We start from the raw sequence: 20,978 nt of genomic DNA on the forward strand, positions 1-20,978 counted from the left end.
ATCAATCCCAATAAAAAATGGGCAAAAGTGTAGTGGATGTGGCTCAAGCAGTTGGGCCCCCTCCTCCCACATGGGAGGTCCCAAGTTCAGTTCCTTGGGCCTCCTAAAGAAGAAGAGCAGACCGTGAGCACACAATGAGAAGACAGCGAGGGAGCCATCTTGGTGGGGGATGGGCAAAAGAATTAAATAGACATTTCTCCAAAGAGGGAATACAAATGACCAAAAGTCACAAGAAAAAATGCTCAATATCACTAGCTATGAAGGAAATGAAAATCAAAATGACAATGAGATCAAAATGACATCTCACACCACACAGAATGACCATTATTTAAAAAACAGAAAACAGAAAGTACTGGAGAGGATGTGGAAAAATAGGAATATTCCTTCACTGTTGGTGGGATTGTAAAATGGTGCAGCCTCTGTGGAAGACAGTTTGGTGGTTTCTTAGGAAGCTAAATATAGAACTTCTATATGATCCAGCAATTCCTCTACTAGAAATATATCCAGAAGAACTGAAAACTGTGACACAAACAGACATCTGTGGTATTATTCCCAATTGCCAAAAGATGGAAACAACCTCTGTCCATCAACCAATGAATGGATAAACAATATGTGGCATGTACATACAATGGAATACTATGCTGCAATAAGATGAAATGAAATTGGGACACAAAAGATAACATGGATGAATCCTGAAGACATCACACTAAATGAAACAAGCCAGACACAGAAGGACAAATATTGAAGGTCTCACTAATATGAACTAAATACTCAGAATAAACGCATGGAATTAAAACCTAGAACATAGGATATTAGGACATAGGAGGAGGGCTGTGAAGGAGTACTGATTCTTAATATACGTAGAAGTTTTCATTAACTTGACTGTAAATGTGTAGAAATGTATAGAGTTGATGGTAACTCATTATAGTGAGTAGCAGATGCTTTATAAAAGATTGTGGATAAAAAGGTGTCTAGGGATGTAAATATCAATTGAGGAAAGCTAGAAGATAATCTTGGGACTGAATAACAGTGAACCCAGAGGTGAACGAGAATTGTGGTTAATAGTACAAATGCAAGAAGGTCCTTCTGTGAACTATAACGGATGTATGTCACTATTGCAGGGTAGTGGAAATGTGGACAAGCATGGGAAAAATACAATTAATGTAACCTATGTACTATAGTTAACAGCGCTACTGTAATATTCTTGTATCAATGCCAAAGATGTACTGTGCTGTTAATAAGGGGTCATGAAAAAAAATGTGAAATGTATGCTACGGACCATATAGTTAGTGGTAATAGTCTGATATTATAATATGTAACAGCTCTTCCACAACGATGTGGAGTGTTGGTAAAGGGTTGTTGTATGGGAATTCTACACAAGTTCACAGCTTCCACAATAAAAATATATATTTTTTGTAATGCTATCCCCTCTCTTGACAAGGACTGTTTGTTCATCATCTATCTCAGATAATATTAGCCAAACATGTCTGCAAAACCCACTCCACAAGCTTGAGAGAAGCGGTCTATCTAGTAAGCCTGGAGACCTGACAAAGAAAGAACGTCAAAGCCAAGGGAGCTTCTCAGAGGCTCCAGCCAGGGTTTAGGGGTTAGCGGACAGTTCCAGTTTGTAACCATGGACACAAGATTTTGCGCTCAGAGCCCAATGCGCCTGCGCAAGGGCGAGGACCCGCCTCTCATTGCTACAGGGCGGAAGTGCGGCTGCCCCGAGTCACGTGGCTGCGGGCGCAGGGTAGGCGGAGCGCGGAGGACTTGCCGCCGGGGCTCCACCCGCGCTGCGGGAGGCGGGGCGTGTGTGTACTGGCTGTGCATCTGCCCGCCCCGGAGCCCACGGGTGCGAGCCTCTCCCCGGCAGGACAGTGAGGCCGGAGGCTGCGAGGAGGCGGCGGACGAGGGGAAGGGCAGCGGGACACAAACTGGACCCCAGCCTCGCGGGGATCGCCTGGGCCGGCGGCTGGGATCATGGAATCGTGCGCGGACCGAGTGCGGAGCAACGGGCGCATCGCCGCCGGGCTCCTGCTCAACTTGCTGGTGTCCATCAGCATCGTGTTCCTCAACAAATGGATTTATGTGCACCATGGCTTTCCCAACATGAGCCTTACTCTGGTGCACTTCGTGGTCACCTGGCTGGGCTTGTACATCTGCCAGAAGCTGGACATCTTTGCTCCCAAAAGTCTGCCACCCTCCAAGCTCCTCCTGCTGGCCCTCAGCTTCTGTGGCTTCGTGGTCTTCACCAACCTCTCCCTGCAGAACAACACCATAGGCACCTATCAGTTAGCCAAGGCCATGACCACGCCGGTGATCATAGTTATTCAGACTCTCTTCTACAAGAAAACCTTCTCCACCAGAGTAAAGCTCACACTGGTGAGTAGCTTCAGTTGCCCAAGCCCATCTCCTGGAAGGTCTTTCTCCCCGGGAAATTTGAATGCACATTCTTTAACCTTGCGTCATGCTCTTTCCCAACATCTTGACATCCATATCGTCATTCGTTAGCTTGTGAACGTCATTCTTATTTTGGGGAGGTGGAAAAAATAGATCTTAGCGATTGGCTGGGCTATTAGCCCAGAAGGGTGTGCTTGGGCGAGTTTTAGTAACTGATTAAAATCCTTAAAGGCTGTGATCGGCGAGGGTGGTCGGGGGAGCTGTATTGGGCGTTGGTACTACAATGTGTCAGAAGATCTGTCTGAGCTTAAATTGAAAAACACGCCCCTTCCCCCCCTCAGGGAATCAAACCATGTATGATAATATAACTGTTAAAAGATTTAGCACGAAAGATAAATCTCAGAATGTCTGTCTGCAGAGGTTTCTGCGTCTTTAAATAAAAGATGGACTAAAATTTAGCATTTAGTGACTTACAATATTTTTCAACATCTTAATGCTTTTGTGGTTATATGTTTATCTGTATTTATATGTTGTTTGAAACACTGGTTTTGGGAACCATTTACTCACATCTGTGAGCGTTAGGTATTTGCTTCTTGCAAACTGCAATGCATTGATTTATTATTTTATTCTAAATTTAAAATGGAGTTAAATATAGGCATCAATGTAGTATCATCATATTTCACTTTAAGGCAATAGGATTAATAATCCGTTTTTCAAATGAAAAAATAAGGTTGGTTGCTTACCGATGATGTGTTTATGCTTAATCTTATGAAACACCGTGAAAGGAATACTAAATTTGTATCTCTTGAATTTAATCTGAGTATTTACATCTTTTTCGTTACAGATTCCTATAACTTTAGGTGTAATCCTAAATTCTTATTACGATGTGAAGTTTAATTTCCTTGGAATGGTGTTTGCTGCCCTTGGTGTTTTAGTTACATCCCTTTATCAAGTGGTTGGTAATTTTTTTTTCTTTATGTGCCTTTTTAGCAGATATCATAAATTTTGAAGCTGTATCCCAAGGTTTAGAAAATACAGTATAGAGACAATAGACTGTTGGGAAGAAAGCATAACTGCATAAATTGACCTAAGGTGAAGGGAAGAAAAGAGACAGAAACTTGAGTGTATGATGCTCACCAAATACCTACCCATTTGTAAATGTATAATGCCCACGCTTAAGAGTCTGAGTTTGGAGTAAAGTTATATTACTTTTCTGGGAAATCTTTACAAAATGCATAGCAAGATTTTTACTTGCAGACTAAGTTTGCTGGTTATATTTATCATTTTACTCTTTAATTATAACATTACTGTGAAAGAGTATACTTCCAGAAATTTGAACAGGGAAGGATAATTTCAGATTTATATATCTTTGCCTTAAAATATGTGCTGCTCTTACAACTTGTGATTTGGCTTCTAATAATTTGGCTATATTAATAGAATTTAAAAAATAACAATGGGTATTTCACTTCTTGTATAAGCACAGTGCCTTGCTTATAGCAGGCATTCATAAAAAATTTGTGGATTTTCTTACTTTATTACCATAAAATACCAACAAGTGTGCTTTTTGTTTTCTAAAACAGTGGGGGGGAAAACAACTTGATATAGGGTACAGTGAAACAGTATTCTCTCTATACTGAAAACCTTGGTCTGGAAATTCTGATTATGCCTGCATGGGGGAATCAGACTCAAAATGTGTAAAATTTTAACCAGTTTTACCCTTTACAAGCATCCAATAATTTTAAATTAAGACATTCTTGTAGTGAAGATTAGGAGTTACAACCCTGGCTTCTTAAACCTTCTGGTATTGATCATTTGAGAAACATTGTTGCAAAAAATAAATGTAGTTATAAAGTGGCTTAGAAGCAGTTTAAATTTAAAAGAGACCACTGCATGAAAGGCTTGAGTACCCACTCAGATTTGGCACTTGATTCCATGCTATCCTGTCTTTTGCTTCAACAGTCATCAGAGGAAATTCAGCTTTGTGCTTTACAAACATTTTATTTGCATGTGCTTCAGTTTTACCAGATTGTTATCAGACGCACTAAATATTAGCAAACATTCCTACTTACCTTTTTTCCAAATGATTTTTTTGGGGCCTAGTATGGGTTAAATATTTATCAAATACAACAAGAAATTTGATTTGTTGAATATTAGAATTCCTTGTACTCCTTTATATAATCTTAAATCAGAGTACTCACTGTCCATGTCAGTATGACCATTTCTGTCCACATGAGATTCAAAATTGCTGTAGATTAGAATCAAAGGTGAGGTTCACAAGGAATCATTGTGACTAACTCAATGGGCAAAGTTTTCTCTCATTAGTAAATGGTAAAATACTGTTAAAGAATGGGTATGGTCCTGAAAAATTCCTTTTAAAGAAAGTTGTATTTTCCCATTTTTTCTAGGTATAATTTCTAAGGTTATTTCTTATACTGCTAAGAACATTAAAAGGAGTTAAAAGATGAGTCATCAGCTATTAGCTGTGGTTATAGAGACACAGTTGATGCGTTCACATTCATTCATTCATTCAGCAGACATTTCTTGTGCTAAGTCTTATACTCACCTTTGAGGCTGGAAGGACGAAGAGCAGCTATAATCCACTTGTAGGTACAAGTGTACACAGATAATCACAAGTATTATTCCTCAGGGTGTGAGGAAAGTTCTGAGGAACACCGGGAAAGAAGTGGCAGTTCCACAAGAGGGATGGTGAGGTAAGACATTATGGAAAAGGTGGCAATTTAAATTGGAGGACACACAGGGTTTTGCTTAGCAGAGGAAGGAGCTGAGGTCTTTCTTGTGAGAGAGTATGGAGCGTTTTTGGAGAACTGGATGTATTTGGTGAGGAAGAGTATCGAGCATTGTGGAAAGACAAGGGTGAGGGGTTGGTGAGAACGGAGGGTGAAGTGTTATATCGCATGGTAAGGAAGTGTGCTCTTTAGCTTGAAGGCACCAGGAAGGGAGTCTAGTAGGAGCATAACTTGGTCATTTCCTGTGTTTCAGAAAAATAATTGGTAGCAGTGAAGGGTGGATAGAAGAGGGAAGAAAAGGGTAGCAAGCAGAGCCATTAGGAAGCTCTCTGTGGCTCAAGGGGAAGGCAAGAAGAGCCTGAACTAGGAGAGTAATAGCGAACACAGGAAGGTGAAAGCAGATTCCGAGACCTTTTGGAGAAAACTGTAGGACCTGACTGAATGTGAGAGTGTGGAGAGTGACCTTGTGGGAGATGGCATCGTTACTTAGTAGAAGGTCACACGTGGAGCTGTTTGTGATGGAAATAACGAGCTTGATTTTAAACAGGTTCCTGCAGGTAATCTAAGTGAAGATATCAGCAGGCTGTTGAAGATGTGAGTGTAAGCATGCTTAAGGAAGCAGGCCGGAGCTGAAAGTGATAGAGATTTCAGAGATGCCGGCAGACAGTAGAAGAAATTAGTCAGGGAGACAAAAGAGGAAGGCCAGACATCTACCTTCAAAACAGTAGGTGAAGGACGAGGTGAGTGAGTGAGTGGGGAGTGCAAACCAGAAGTCAAGTTCTTCCAAGAGAAATTTGCAAGGTGCTGCAGAGGCCCAGCAGGAAGGGGCCGAGAAGAGTCCTTTGGGTCTGGCGGTTGGAGGTGATGGTGCCCTTGGAAAGAGCAATTTGATTAGAAGGGTGGCGACACTGCGGTGAGTGACAGTGGAGACCCTGAGATTCGCAGCTCTCCCAGGCGGGATCTGTGGCAGGGCCTGCAGCTGTCCAGGGAGGCTGCTGGCGGAAAGGGAGAGCCGAGCACATGCTCTCTGCTCTCCGCTTCTGTTCATGCTCACTGCTGTTCCCCAAGGAGCAGGCACCGGAGAATAGATTCTCTGTCCTTTAGATCCACAGGAAACTCTTACATGAAGGCCGTTAGGGATGTGTTTTAAGTTTCTTGCTTTTCTGTTTTTGTCTTGGTGAATTTCTACAGGCTCAGAGGCTATGTAACAGGATACCCAGACCTACAGGAAAAAGAGCTATGTAGGAGATGATATTCAAAAGCCTTATTGTATTTGCCAGATATTACTCATGCAATCCATTAAGCTTTCTTTAAAGCCTCCATCTCAGTCCCATTTGTGAAGCATTTTTAGGGCTGACAGGATTTGAGGTGTTGAGCTATTGATTCTGCTGAGTGATATCACTATTTTAGGGTTTGATTGCCTAATTTATAGAGGAATATTGAGTGTAGGGTAAGGACATTACCCATAGAAAAGTTATCCATAGAGAAAAAAATTCCTTCTACCATTCGTTGGGTTTTCTGAAGTGAAGAAAACACCTCACATACTTTTCTAGCCACTCCCATTGCCAGCCTGGAATACCTGAGGTTCTTGTCAGTCTCTAATTAACCTGCCCTCTACCCCCCAGTGATCATCGTCATCATCTTCTTTTTTTGCCGTTTTTTTAAAGAAAGAAATCAAGTCTGGGGCCATATCTGTATTCTACATAACACCTAAATTTCTGTCCCTACCTCGTTTCCCCAAAATCTCTGATGTTTATGGGCCTCTATATGCATTTGCTTTTCCCCATGAACTAGGACCAGGAGGGAAGAGGGGACTTTTCCCTTTTCTTTATAATTGGGAAGAAAATAGGTGATCGGAAATTGAATTTATAGAGCTCCTGTCAACCAAGGGCATAAATATCTATTAAGATCTTTGAAATCTTGTGGAGTAATTAGCCGTCTCCTCTTTTCCCAGTCCTACCCCATGTTCCCATCTTTTGCTTAGAGTTGCATCTTTTGTTTAAGTGATGCTATTTCTTTTCTATTCTTTTCTGCCTAACTTGTTTTAACTCCTAATTTCCAGTGGGTAGGAGCCAAGCAGCATGAATTGCAAGTAAACTCAATGCAGCTGCTGTACTACCAGGCACCGATGTCGTCAGCCATGCTGTTGGTCATTGTGCCCTTCTTCGAGCCAGTGTTTGGAGAAGGAGGAATATTTGGCCCCTGGTCAGTTTCTGCTTTGGTAAGTTTCTAATTATTTTGGTGTCTAAGAAATGGCTTAATAATAATGCCTCCAGTTTTCACTTTTCAAGGCATTATCTCACATCCATTCTCACGTTTAATCTTCATATGCACCCTTTAAGGGGAAGGCCTGGTAAGGATTATTTTATAGATGAAGAAACTGAGGCACGGAAAGGTTAACAGACTTGCCCAAGGTGGGACAGCTAGTCAGTGGCAAGACCAGGACTCAAATTCAGATCTTCTGATGTCTGGTTACTGTTCTCACCACACCACATCCACTAATAATTTGGGGATATTGTTTTTATTTTTTCACAGTGAAAATATAGCTAACTTGGTTTTGTTTTAATTATATAAATGGTACATGTTCATTGTATGAATTTTGAACATGCATAAAAATGTAAAGAAAGAGGAGATCCCTTGGCATCCTGCCTCACCTTTCCCCTTTTGGTGATGATCTTTCTGCGGATCGCTTTTGAATGCACACATGCACGCCCACATACTGGCACACGTGCACGCAGGGCATGTTTGTGTGTGTTTATATGATTTTGGGTACATGGAATCATATGTGCCAGTTTTATCTTGGATTCCTTTTCCCCCAGCCCTCTGATCCATACATGCTTTAACATCCCATTACCGAATTGCTGTCTCCTGAAGTATAAAGTCATATTAACTTTCTAGTGTTTGTTCTTCCCAATTTTTTCCATGCTATACATACCCATATGAGCATACATGCATGTACATGTACATAAATTAAGGATTTGTTTCTTTTTAAAAAGTGGGATCATATTACACATGCTATTCTGTATCTTGCTTTCCTCACTTAATACATTATGAAAATCTCTCCAAATCATTCTTCTCAGTCTGTGTAATAATAGTTCCTTTGTGTCTTTGCTTTATTTCCGGTTCTTGACTACTCATGAACAGTGTTGTAATACACATTCTTATACATATGTCCTCATGTACTGGGGCTTTTTTCTCAATGGAATAGGGTCCCAGGAGCAGAAGTGCCAGGTCAATGATATGTGTACTTTGGCGACATTTTCAGTTAGAAAGTATAATCCCCTACTGCTTTCCATAACTTTAATCTTGGGACACAGTCAACAGGAATGTCCGTTAGGTTGGTGGTATTAATTTATCCAACACCTATATAGCCCCTACTCTGATTCAGGCACTGTTCTAAGCACTTTACAGATATTAATGTATTTAATCCCCATAACAACCGTATTAGGTAGATACTATCATTATCCCTATTTTTATTGATGGGGAACCTGAGAGAAAGTTAAGTAACTGGACCAAGATGAGCCAGAATTTGAATCCATGCATTCTGGCTGCAAAGTCTGTATTCTCACCTGCCCTGCTGCCTGTGAGCACACTGATAGTTGCCAAATCCATGGACTTTTCCAGAGTAGAAATCATTAAGCCATCACGCAGATAAAATATTTCCTCTTATTTTACCAAAGTCCTAATCATCTTACTTACCTGGTCTTGAACCCACTACAACTTAGATGCTTTAAACTAGAAGGAGAGAGGCTTTTCACAATAGGCCCTCTGGCATATTTGAAAAAAGAAAAGCATCTCTGTATGGGTTTGTATTATTCAGTTGTCCTGTAAGTTTGAAATTATTTCTAAATAAAAAGCAGAAAGGCATTAAAAGCATCAAAGAAACTAAGAGCATAGCAGTCTGAGAACTTTTAGTGTAAGGGAAGCCACCCTCATTTCTTAGTGTCCCTAGAGGGTTTCACTGCTTCCAAACAGAGTATGTCATTAAAAAAAAAATAATGGGCCAATCATCAGGAAATATTTTATGTAATAAAATTAAGAATAGTTGGGAAGCGGACTTGGCCCAATGGATAGGACATCTGCCTACCACATGGGAGGTCAAAGGTTCAAACCCAGGGCCTCCTGACCCGTGTGGAGCTGGCCCATGTGCAGTGCTGATGCGCGCAAGGAGTGCTGTGCCACACAGGGGTGTCCCCCGCATAGGGGAGCCCCATGCACAAGGAGTGCGCCCCGTAAGGAGAGCCGCCCAGCGCAAAAAAAGTGCAGCCTGCCCAGAAATGAATGGTGCTGCACACACGGAGAGCTGACACAGCAAGATGACACAACAAAACATAGCTTTCCAGGGCTGCTGACAAGAATACAAGCGGACATAGAACACACGTCAAATGGACAGAGAGCAGACAACTGGGTGAGGGGGCGGTGAGGGGCAGGGAAGGGGAGAGAAATAAATTTTTTTAAATAAATAAATAAAAAATAAAATTAAGAATAGTAAGTTTTACTGGTATTTCTGCAAACAGCTTTAAAACTTTAAGAAGTTCGGGAGCAGATGTAGCTCAAGTGGTTGAGCATCTGTTTCCCATATACAAGGTCCTGGGTTCAATCTTTGGGTACTTTCTAAAACCAATCAACCAACCAAACAACCAAAAAAAACAACTTTCATTGGGGAATGGATGTATGTAGCTCAGTGGTTGAGCACCTGCTTCCCATGTACGAGGTCCTAGGTTCAATCCCCGGTACCTCCTAAAAAAAACAAACAACAAAAACAACTTTAAGGAGCAAGTTTCTCTTGGTTGAATATTTAATGGACCTCACAGTTGCAAAGCAAGTGAGGTATTACTGTAGTTACCTAAATTGGACACTGACCCAACTCCTTTAATCCTTTTAAGGCTGGCAGCACTGATTTTAAAACTGATAAAGACTCAATGTGATTAGGAAAGCATTTTGAAATAAGGCATTTTCTTTGAAACTGTAACTTCTTAATAATTCAAATCACAATGACTATTTTGTCTAAATTCTGGTTCTTCAGAAGTAGAAAATAATTTCATAACTTTTACAACAGTGGCATAGGTGTGAACACAGCATTGTGTGTGTGCGCAGTGGTGCAGCCCACTTTGCTCCCATACCTGCCAAGGTGGTTTATTCGCTTTCCCATGAGCACACTTTGAGCTTGAATATCTCCACGCTCTGGCCCCTGCCGTTCCCCTGCTTGGAACCTGCCCTCTCTCTGTCTTTAACCTATATGCACTTTGAGCTCCAAAGACTTTTCCTTCTCTTCCAGCACAAAGTGACCTACCTCGAGATTCCTAGAGAACCTATGGTCCGTTCCATATGTTTGGGCTGTTAATATTGTAAAACTCAGCTCATGTTCTTTCACCGCCTGAGCTGTCAGTTTGCGTTGTGCACTCCCTTTCATGTGGTCGAGACGCAGCAGAGCAGAGCAGTTAGGAACGTGGTCTGCAGAACCAGACTGCCTGGGTTTAAATCTCAGCCCTGCCGCTCACTAGCCATGTGACCTCAGACAGATTATTTTACCTCTCTGTGCTCTGTTTTCTCATCTGTGAGAAAAGGGGATATAGTAACATTTAACTACCTCATGGGTGTTGTGGGGATTAAATGAGTCTGTGTAAAGAAAGTGCTTAGAGCAATTCTTGACACATAGCCAGCACTATGGAAATGTAAGCTAATATTATCATGACTTTAATTGTGGCCTCAAGTGGTTTATAAGCTCTCTGAGGGTAAGAACCTTGTACATATTGTGTTCCTTGCAAGGCCTGGTCGGTTTTGTAGATAGCCAAGGAATGCGTATTGGTTTAATTTGAATAAGAATAATAGTGAACAATTCAATAGAAAAAAGATCTGTAAGGATATATGCTGAGGGGTTATTAACAGAGGTGGTGGTTGGGAATTCCTTTTTTTTTTTTGCTTGTTTTATTTTATGATTTTTCTATAATGCATTTATATTGCTTTTCTAATAAGAATTTCTTACATGATATTTTTGCCTCTGATGGGTAAGAAGACTGAAACTTGAAATTTTTAATCAGGAGACAAGATATTGCAGAGTTTTCCGTTGATCCTGGCAGACAAAATTAATTTCTGAATACTAGTCATTTTGCTCTTTCACCCTCAATTTTTGTCATCCCTCCCAAATTTTTCTTCCTTTTTTATCTTGTTCTTAATCATTGATAGGAGTTTCTAAATATAATTAATGAAGTGTATTTTTGCTTGATGATTATAATGATGGCAGCTGCTTTGTATTAATGATTCTTTTGGTTTATTTGTAGCTTATGGTGCTGCTATCTGGAGTGATAGCTTTCATGGTGAACTTATCAATTTACTGGATCATTGGGAACACTTCACCAGTCACGTATCCTTTTCATAATAACTTCTGCTCTTTTATACTTTCCAAAGCTCTGTCTCATTCCTACCTTATTTGAGTCCTACACTAACTACCACATGGCCAAAATTGAGTAGAGTGGGTTATTTTTAGTTGTTTACTCTATCTTTCCACATTAGAGTCTATGGAAATTTAAAGAAATATTAACAGGAGACACACATTTGCTCTCTGGCTTGTGTTTTTTAATTTTCTGACATAATAGATCACCTTTTCCCTTAAAAAAAATTAATGTGGAACACCATTCCTTGCATGGGTTAAATAAATATTGTTGGGTGAATAGTGGGGGTGGAGGCTTGAGTTTTTAATCAAGTTGCAGTGTCTATAGTAATAAAGCAAAGGTGTGGTTAATCCAAATAACAAAAGATATTTTCAAGCCATTGTTGTTTGAGTGAAGGGTGAAATGCCAAAGTAAATAAGAGGCATATTTGCCATCTACCAATAAACAACAATGATGAAGATAATGTATCTTTTAAAAAGCAACCTAAACTTAATGTTTATTTTATGCCAGGCACTGTTCTAAATACTTTTTAATATATCAGGCCATTTAATTCTCACAGCCTTGTAAGGTAAATGCTGTCATTTTATTTTACAGTGGAGAAAACATAGGCCCAGAGAGTTTAAATAACTCACTTATGGTCACAGCACTCTAGCATCCAGACTTGAACCCATGCAGTCTAGTCCTGGAACTTGTCCTCTACTCTGCCAAATCAAAGCATCCAAGGATGTGCTCCGTTTAAGAACACATTCATTCATTCACAGATATTTATTGACTACCCACCGTAAACCATTCATTGATTTAATAAATGATTATTTACTGAACACCTATTTGTCAGGGGCTGGAGATACAATAGTGCACCAAATAGAAATCTTTTGAGGCGCTCAAATTCTTTTGAGGTGGGAGCAGATATAGCCCAAATGGTTGAGCACCTGCTTCCCGTGTATGAGGTTCCAGATTTGATCCCCAATACCTCCTAAAAGACAAAATAAATTAGACAAATGAAACAACCAACTCTCATTGGGGAGCAGATGTAGCTCAGTGGTAGAGCACCTGCTTCCCATATACGAAGTCCTGGGTTCAACCTCTGGACTTTCTTAAAAAAATTCTTTTGAGGATAACAGACTATAACCAATAAAAATGAATAAATGAACCAATAAGTACACCCAGACACATACAGTATTAGATAGTGATAAGTGCCAAGGAGAAAACATTAAAGCAGGGAGGAGGATATGAAATGTTGGGGCAGGATTGAAATTTTAGGTTTGGTAGGCAGAAAGGCCTCACTGGGAAATGGACTTCTGAAGAAAGACCTGACGGAAGTGAGGATACTACACGGAGATCTGGGGAAGAGCTCTGCAGGCTGAGGGAACAGCAGGTGAGAGGCCCTGGGAACAAGGAAGCTGTGTGGTTGGAGCAGGATAAGCAGAGAGGAGAACATGTATAGTGGGACTCCTAAGAGGTAAGAGGGAATGAGACTGAGCAGAGCTTTTGTGTGAGTATGATACTCTAAGTGAGATGGGAAGCCATTGCAGTTTTGAGTCTGGAAGGGACATAATCTTATGTCTTAATAGGATCACTCTGGCTCCTGTGCTGGGAATAGACTAAAACAGGGCTTCTAAACTTCAGCACTATTGACCTTTTGGGCCAGGTAATTCTTTGTGGCGGAGGCCTGTCCTGTACATCGTAGGATGTTTCATAGTGTCCCTGACCTCTACCCACTAGATGCCAACAGTCCTCCTTCTCCAGTTATGACAAAATCTCCCCTGCTGGAGACCCATGGGACTAAAAGAGGCAAGGGAGCAAGGAGACCAGTTGGGAGGCTACTACTGTATCTAAGATGAGAAATTATAAAGGATGGTCTGTATCAGGACACTAGCAGTGGATACAGTGAGAAGTGATAAGATTCGGGATCTGCATCTGTTTTCAAGGGCAGCCAACAGGACTGGCTGACAAGTTGAATGTAGAGGATAGTCCACAAGGTTGACTCACAGTGGTTTTTTTTTTTTAAAGATTTATTTTATTTATTTATCTCTCTAACGCCCCACCCCCACCCCCGTTGTTGTTTTTTTTTTTTTGCATTTGCTGTCTGCTCTCTATGTCATTCACTGTGTGCTTGTCTTCTTTTTGGGAGACATGTGGAGCTGAACCAGGGACCTCCCTTGTGGAAAGGTGGTGCCCAATGGCTTGAGCCACTTCTGCTCCTGCTTGTTGTGCCTCTTATTGTGAATCCTTGTTGTGTCTCTTCATTGTGTCATCTTGTTGCATACACTTGCTGAGCCAGTCCATCATGTCAGCTTGCTGACTTGCTTGTCTTCTTTAGGAGACCGTGGGAACTGAACCCATGACTTCCCATGTGGTAGACAGGTGCCCAGCTGCTTGAGCCACATCTTCTTCCCAACTCACAATGTCTTTGGGCTGAGCATCTGGTAGAATGGAATTTCCATCAGCTGAAGTAGGACATGTTAAGTATGAGTGGCCTGCTTGACATTGAGGTGGAGGTATGAGCAGGCATTTGGATAAACAAGCCTGGTAATTCAGGGACGAAGTCTGGGCTAAAGACATTCCAGAGGGTGTCACTGGTATGTAGATGTGGTTTAAAGCAGTGAGATGGGTTGAGATTACTAAGCAAACAAGTAGAAGACATCCAAATACTGAGTTCTGGGTCATTTCAATTTTTTTTTTTTTTTTTTTTTTTTTTTTAGTTACTGGGGCTAGAGATTGAACCCGAGACCTCATATATGGGAAGCCAGTGCTCAACCACAGAGTGCATTGGCTCCCGAGTTGTTGTTTTTTCGGTCTGTTTGCTGTTTGTTTTTTGTTTGTTTGTTTTTAGGAGGCACTGGGAACCAAACCCGGGACCTCCCTTGTGGGAAGCAGGCACTCAACTGCTTTGAGCCACGTCTGCTCCCCTCAATGTTTAGAGTTCAGAGAGATGAGGAGGGAGTAGGCAAAAGGACTGAGAAAGCACAATGAGAGGCAGAAACAGGAGAGTGGTGTAGAAACAAATGATGAAAGTATTCCAAGGCAGACAGTAATCAACTGTCAAATGCCGCTGACAGGTCAAGTATGAGAAGACTGGGTAGTTAATTATGGAGTTTGGTAAGGTGGAGGTTGATGATTTTGAAAAGTGCAGTCTGAGTGTAGGGGATGAAATCCTAATTGGTGTGGAGTGGAGAACTGGAAGAGAGGAATTGGAAATATCAAGTGAAGACACTTTGTTATTATTATTTCAAAAAGGATTCACTGAACAGTTTCTTTAATGTACCTTCTCTCTAAAATACATGTCTTTAATGATCATTAACTTCTTTTTTAAAGATTTATTTTTCATTTATTCCCCCTCCCCCACCCCCCTGGTCGTTTGTGCTCGCTGTCTGCTCTCTGTGTCCATTCGCTGTGTGCTTTCTGTGTCTGCTTGTCTTTTCTTTGGGAGGCACCAGGAACTGACCTGGGACCTTCCATATGGGAGGGAGGTGCCCAATTGCTTGAGTCATCTCACCTGCCTGCTTTGTTGTGCCTCTCATCGTCTTTCCTCTTTGTGTCTCCTTGTTGCATCAGGTTGCTGTGCCTGCCCAACACACTGTCTTGTTCTTCTTCTCCAGGAGGCACAAGGAACCAAACCTGGGACCTCCCATGTGGTGGGCAGGAGCTCAATCACTTGAGCCACATCTACTTCCCAGATCATTAACTTGTTAAAAAGAGAGGCTGAAGAGTAAGAAATTTAAAGCTAAAGTGGTAGGAGCCAGTATATTTGCAGATAAATGATAACTGAAAATAAAGCATATTTTATTATGATTATACTTAGCATCCTTCCACAGATCCTCTTTCTTTCTGGAAATCCCCTCTGTTGGGTCAAACAAGCACAGGTTTCCCCAGTGACACAGCCAGTGTTCTCCTGAAGTGCTACTAATGCCCAGCAGAAGCTTCCAGATGGCTTAGTTGACTGGCTTAGACCAGAGGAAAGAACCTGAGCTTAGAGGTCAGACAGATTCAGGTGAGAATTGTAGCTCTGCCCCTACCTGTGGGCCTAAGCAAGTTGTGGGAGCTCTCAGGGCCTCACTTGGATCACTTGTAAAATGGGGAAAATGATATCTACTGTGTTGGGTTGTTGTGAGGACTTGATACAATGTGTGTCAAGCACCTAATAGATGTTTATTATGCTTAATAGTGCTATGAATAGCTATTATAGCTAATAAATATGGTGCTTACTATATGCTGGGCACTTTGCAGATATTAATTCATTAATCCTGACAATTATCCTGTGAGGCAGGTACTATTTTGTCTCCATTTTACAGATGAGGAAACTGAGACACAGAGTGGTAGCTATTTCTAAAGTTGTTATTGGGAAGAGTATATGGGGATACACATACCTGAAAAACAATAAAGTACTAATTTATATGGGAAAAATTATATATTTAAAATATGGCAAAAGAGTAATTTCTAAAGGAAACCTGTATGTGCATGCACATGTATGTGCATGTGTAAGGGTGTGTGTGTTTAGTTAGTTTTTTAAAAAAACAGTGATTTGGAGAAACCCAGCAGGGAGTTACTGGCCCTAAACTGGAATAGAGCATGGCCTTTGGAGTTAGATAGACCCATCTGTTTGGACCCCAGTCTGCCTTTTAGTAACTGTTGTGATCTGGGAAAAGTTCCTTAAAATCCCTGAGCCCCTACAATTATTAAATACGAAGAGTGGTACTGCAGGAAAGGTAAATGTGGTGTTTAAATAAGATGATATTTTAGAAAGTACCTGGCACAGTGCCTGGCATGCAGTCGGTGCTCAGTATTGCTTCCTCTTCCTCACTCCCTTTTCCTTCTAAACTTGAGCATACGGGATGTGTTTAAATTGAGCTTGCTTTCTGATACCTGACACATGGCACCGCATTCGCCAAGATAAGTGTATTAGAAATGCCAGCGTAAAACAAATCAGAAATTGTTGTATAAAATATCTTCTTTGCACCCTTGTTCTGAATTTATTCCCCATCCTTTGTCGTAGCCCCCTTTCCCTTCTCCGGAGTGGTCTTAAAAGGAACAGTTGAGGCAGTCTCCTGTCACTATTTAATTGCTAAAACCTGCCTGAAGAAACTGGGATGGATCCAGCACTTCCCTGAGATTCCTGTTCTTCACAGATGACGTAGCTGCTGTTCAGCCTAGTTTTACACAGTTCTTTTCAGCCTTTGATTTTTCTGTGTGTGTGTGTACACGCATGGGTGTGAATGTACCATTTCACGTGTCACTCCTTTCTGTCCTTATCCAAAAACCTCAGCTACAACATGTTTGGACACTTGAAGTTCTGCATCACATTATTTGGAGGATATGTTCTACTAAAGGACCCGCTATCAATTAACCAGGGCCTTGGCATTGTATGTACTTTGTTTGGCATTCTTGCCTATACCCATTTTAAACTCAGTGAACAAGAAGGAAGTAAAAGTAAATTGGTACAATGTCCTTAATCAGGTTTTTGTGGAGAAAAGGAAGTTGCCCCAAGAAGACAAAAAAATATTGTTCAGTGTGCAACTTACTTTCAAAGAAGCAAAAAAGCATATAGTACAAAACTGATTGAACGATGACTTGCAGGTAACACAAAGAAAATTTTATGCATAAATACAACCTTCCTTTTTAGAGTACCTTTTTAAAAAAAACTTAAATTCTCAAAACAAAAGTATTTCATACATCTTTTCAAAGATTATTTTATGAAGTCTGTAGGATGGTTTGGTTATACTAAATTTAAGAACATGAAAATTTAAAATTCTGTACTAATGACAGAGGGTTTAGTATTACTCTGCTACCAAAGTTGCAGTTTTTAAAATGTTCCTATTCTTTTAAGGAAGGACACATTGAACTCCTCTACTTGCTAGTAGATGGTTATAATTTTGGCCACAGTGTTCAAGTCAGAACTTAAATCTAGCATTTCTATTTTCGTGGGTTTCATTGAACTTCCCAATTATTTCATTTATAGAAAGTAAAGTATAATGAAGATGACAAATAAGATAAAATCCATCTTAAAAGTTCTCTTTTTCTGGTAGAACATTGATGTAACAGGTGATATGTTACCAAAAAAGAGTGTTTTTATAGATATTTGTTTTTGAGCTTTCAATGAACTCTAGAACCTATGTATGGAATTCAGAACCAAAATAATCTCATGTTTAAATGGCTCAAAGGCAAGCCTATAAATGAAACTGATTGGGCTTCCTGTTATCTGGCACTGCTTTCCCAGATTCCTGAGCATTTCACATTGGTTATTTCTTCATACCATCTCCTGCCATCACTTCCCACCTCTTTCCTTTGACGCATCCTTAGAATTTTCTTTGGCATTTAGGGATTTGAAGTTTCTTTCTAAGGTGGCTGAGGAAAAATCTTTTGCAGCAAGTCAGGGCAAGTGCTATGTAAACACTAAGCAGAAACTTGGTGAAATTATGAGTCAAGATTTGAAAGAGAAGTAGATGGCCAATATTTAACTAGTTCCATGAGTTTTTATAGGGATAGTTTTCAAAAATTGTGTGGTGGTCTGGAGTGTATGTGCTCCAGAAAAGAATGTCCTAAACTTAATCCATTCCTGTGGGTGTGGACCTTTTGATAAGCCTACTCCAGTTGAAGTGTGCCACTTCAATCAAGATGTTCTTAAGCCTGTTACTGGAGTCCATTATAAGCAGAATGAAATTCACACGCAGGGAAAGCCAGGGGGAACATGGAGCTGAAGATCAACTGAATCCAGAAGAGAAGGGAGAGACAGAACAGGCTGCCATGTGCATTGGCATGCGACAGAGAGGCCAGGACCCAGGATCACTGGCAGCCAACCCCAGTCCTCCAGAGTTTGGGATGAAAGCATTACCTTGATGACCCCTTGATTTGGACTTTCTCTTAGCCTCAAAACCATGAGCTAATAAATTCCCATTGTTTAAACCAACCCATTGCATGGTATTTGTTTCAGCAGCCACGGAAACTAAAACAACATGATTTCAACTTAAGGAAGTGTAGTGCCATATATTTAATTGCAAAATCCATTTCTCCTTTCCAGCGTCTTGATATTTGAGCATTAAAAAGAGTTGATAATCTCTCCCAACAAATTGACTAAGATAGACCATCCTTCTTGTAATCTGTCTTTCCTAAATATTTTTTATAATCTTCAAGTGAGAAGACAATTTTTAACAGGATACAGAGCCATGTGTATAAAATATACCTTTTGGATTTTTTTTCTGGCCTACCTGAATGAAGTACCTCACTGATAATCTATTTTGACAGAATTTCAATTTATCGGTCAAACTGTTGTATGAGTATGTATGATTTTCTGTTTTTGTTTTAAATACTCTTTGGTTCTACTCAGTTTACAAAGATACGGTTTTATTGTGCTAATAAGAAGTAAAAAGCAATTTGCTTTACCTGGTGAGCTTTGGGTATTATGCTTTTCTAAGCACATACTCTGTGTATGTTTAAATAAACATAATTGTCTTACAAAAACTGGAGAAAAGTACTTCAGTACAATGAGGATTATGTGACTGAGAACAGTGGAGCTGTACTCGTGTACAAATTATTAACTGTGAATTTTAAAACTCGGGGCCATTTGGGAGTCCATAATAAAGGACTGTCAAATAAATGTCAATAGGAATGCAGTAGGAAGGTTGGCGCCTGGACAAGGTGGAGCCACATACCTGTAAATGAACAAAATGTCTACTGCTGGAATTAGAGTCTGGTGAGCATTTGTTGTCCTGAAGGTAATTATCCCTTTGAAAAGAAAATTCCTGCGGGGGTCGGGAAATGCAACAGATGACCGGGACCAACAACAGAGACAAGCCAGAAACGAAGTGCTGCTGAAGAAAACATGCCATCCTTTTGTTATTGATATAACTGGACTTATTTTTTAGTCTATATTAAATGACTGAACTTCAGTTTTTATCTGTTACAAATAAAACCATTATTTTAAACCTTGCTATTTTAAGCCTGATGTCATTTTCTTATTATTATTTAAAAGCACACCATTAATCAAGCATTTCACATTCTCATCGTTAGTAAATCGTTGGGTGAATGAATATGTGGAATAGTTAAAGATGAAATTCTGATTAAAAGAATAGAGACCAGATTTATTAAATACATTTTTCTGTTTCTGTTCAAATTTCAAATGGATTATACCTGCTAGCATCAAGAATACAACGATAATTTCATTCATTTAACAAAGATATATTGAGCTAAGCACTGTAGATACAATTTTATGCAAAGACATATCCCTATGTTTTGTTCCTTATGATCATCAGAAAATTCTGGCTAGCAGGAAATATAGACATTAATTAAACAAAAATAAAGTGAGTTCATATTTACAAACTTAGGTAAGCACTGAGAGGAAGCATGTAACAAAGGAATCTGGCTCAGGCTTGACACTTGGGGAAGGTGTCCATGAGGAAAGGATGACTGGCTCAAAAACCGAAAGATAAATAGAAATTGACTAGGCAAACGGAGGGCATTGCATTCTGGAATAGCACATACAGACTTGTTGGTTGGAAGGATCATGATGAATTTAAAGAACTGCAAAAAGGGATAGAGCATAGAGGCCGGATTTTTGGGGTAGGCTAGGTTGCAGAATATGGTGTGAGCTGAAATGGGCAAGGTAGGCAAGTCTCCAATTGTAGGCTTCATAAGCTGTGTTAAGAACCTTCATCCTTATTTTAATAAGTTGAAAAGAGATCTGTTAAGGGTCTAACAACGGATGGCCACAGTCAACTTTGTTCTGAAACAAACGAAGAAGAACCAGAGAGATTCTCAGAGACCAGCTGAGAGACAATTGCAGTGAGAGATGATGGTAGCTTAGAGGGATGGTGGTGGTAAGATGACAGAAGTGGATAGAGCTAGAAGATATTTGTAGGTAGAGTCACCTGGACTTAAAGTGGATGCAGGTGGAAGGACATGGGAGGGAGTCAAGTCATGAATACCACTTAGGTGTCTGATTTACACAGCTTGATAGAACGGTGCCTTTTCCCTAAGACAGGAAACAAGAAGTGGACGGGTTTGGGAGTGGGGTGGAGAAGAGAAAGACTGCGAGTTCATATATAGCCACCTTCGTTTTGAGGAATCTGAAACATTCAATTAGAGATTTTGATCAAATGATAAATACACAGGTCTAGAACTCATGACATTTTTTAGTTGGAGTGGAGTAGTATGCCTGATAAGGATCAAATTATAGACCAGGGTGAACTTGCCTAGGAAGATAGTATAAAGCAAAAAGACAGTCTACAACTGAACCCTGAGGAATTCTAGTATGTTCTAGTTGAGTAGAGGAAGATAATTCTGCAAAGAAAACTGAGAAAGAACAAACAGGAAAATTAGGACACTGATAAAATGGGAGAGAGGGTGGACAAATGTGCCAATATTGCTAACAGGTCAAGTTATACAAGGACAGAAAAATAACCATTGGATTTTTTGGCAGATTAATTGTTGACCTTAGTAAGGGCTC

General features: G+C 40.3%; 1 protein-coding gene across 2 annotated transcripts; it reads left to right on the forward strand.

Moving 5' to 3' along the window:
• Positions 1-1,735: 1,735 nt before the first annotated feature.
• Positions 1,736-19,462, forward strand: SLC35E3 (solute carrier family 35 member E3). 2 transcript variants are annotated; one of them, XM_004479194.3, is made up of 5 exons: positions 1,736-2,382; positions 3,245-3,355; positions 7,210-7,368; positions 11,429-11,511; positions 16,803-19,462. In XM_004479194.3, exons 1-5 carry the CDS (start codon positions 1,981-1,983, stop codon positions 16,987-16,989), a joined length of 942 nt encoding a protein of 313 aa, XP_004479251.1. In that variant the 5' UTR covers positions 1,736-1,980; the 3' UTR covers positions 16,990-19,462. The 2 variants fall into 2 exon arrangements, with proteins under 2 accessions (XP_004479251.1, XP_004479252.1); XM_004479195.3 differs by lacking the exon at positions 3,245-3,355 and having other exon boundaries at positions 1,764-2,382.
• The last annotated feature ends 1,516 nt before the right edge of the window (positions 19,463-20,978 follow it).

Source organism: Dasypus novemcinctus, chromosome 12 (assembly GCF_030445035.2).
Source record: "Dasypus novemcinctus isolate mDasNov1 chromosome 12, mDasNov1.1.hap2, whole genome shotgun sequence".
NCBI lineage: Eukaryota > Metazoa > Chordata > Mammalia > Cingulata > Dasypodidae > Dasypus > Dasypus novemcinctus.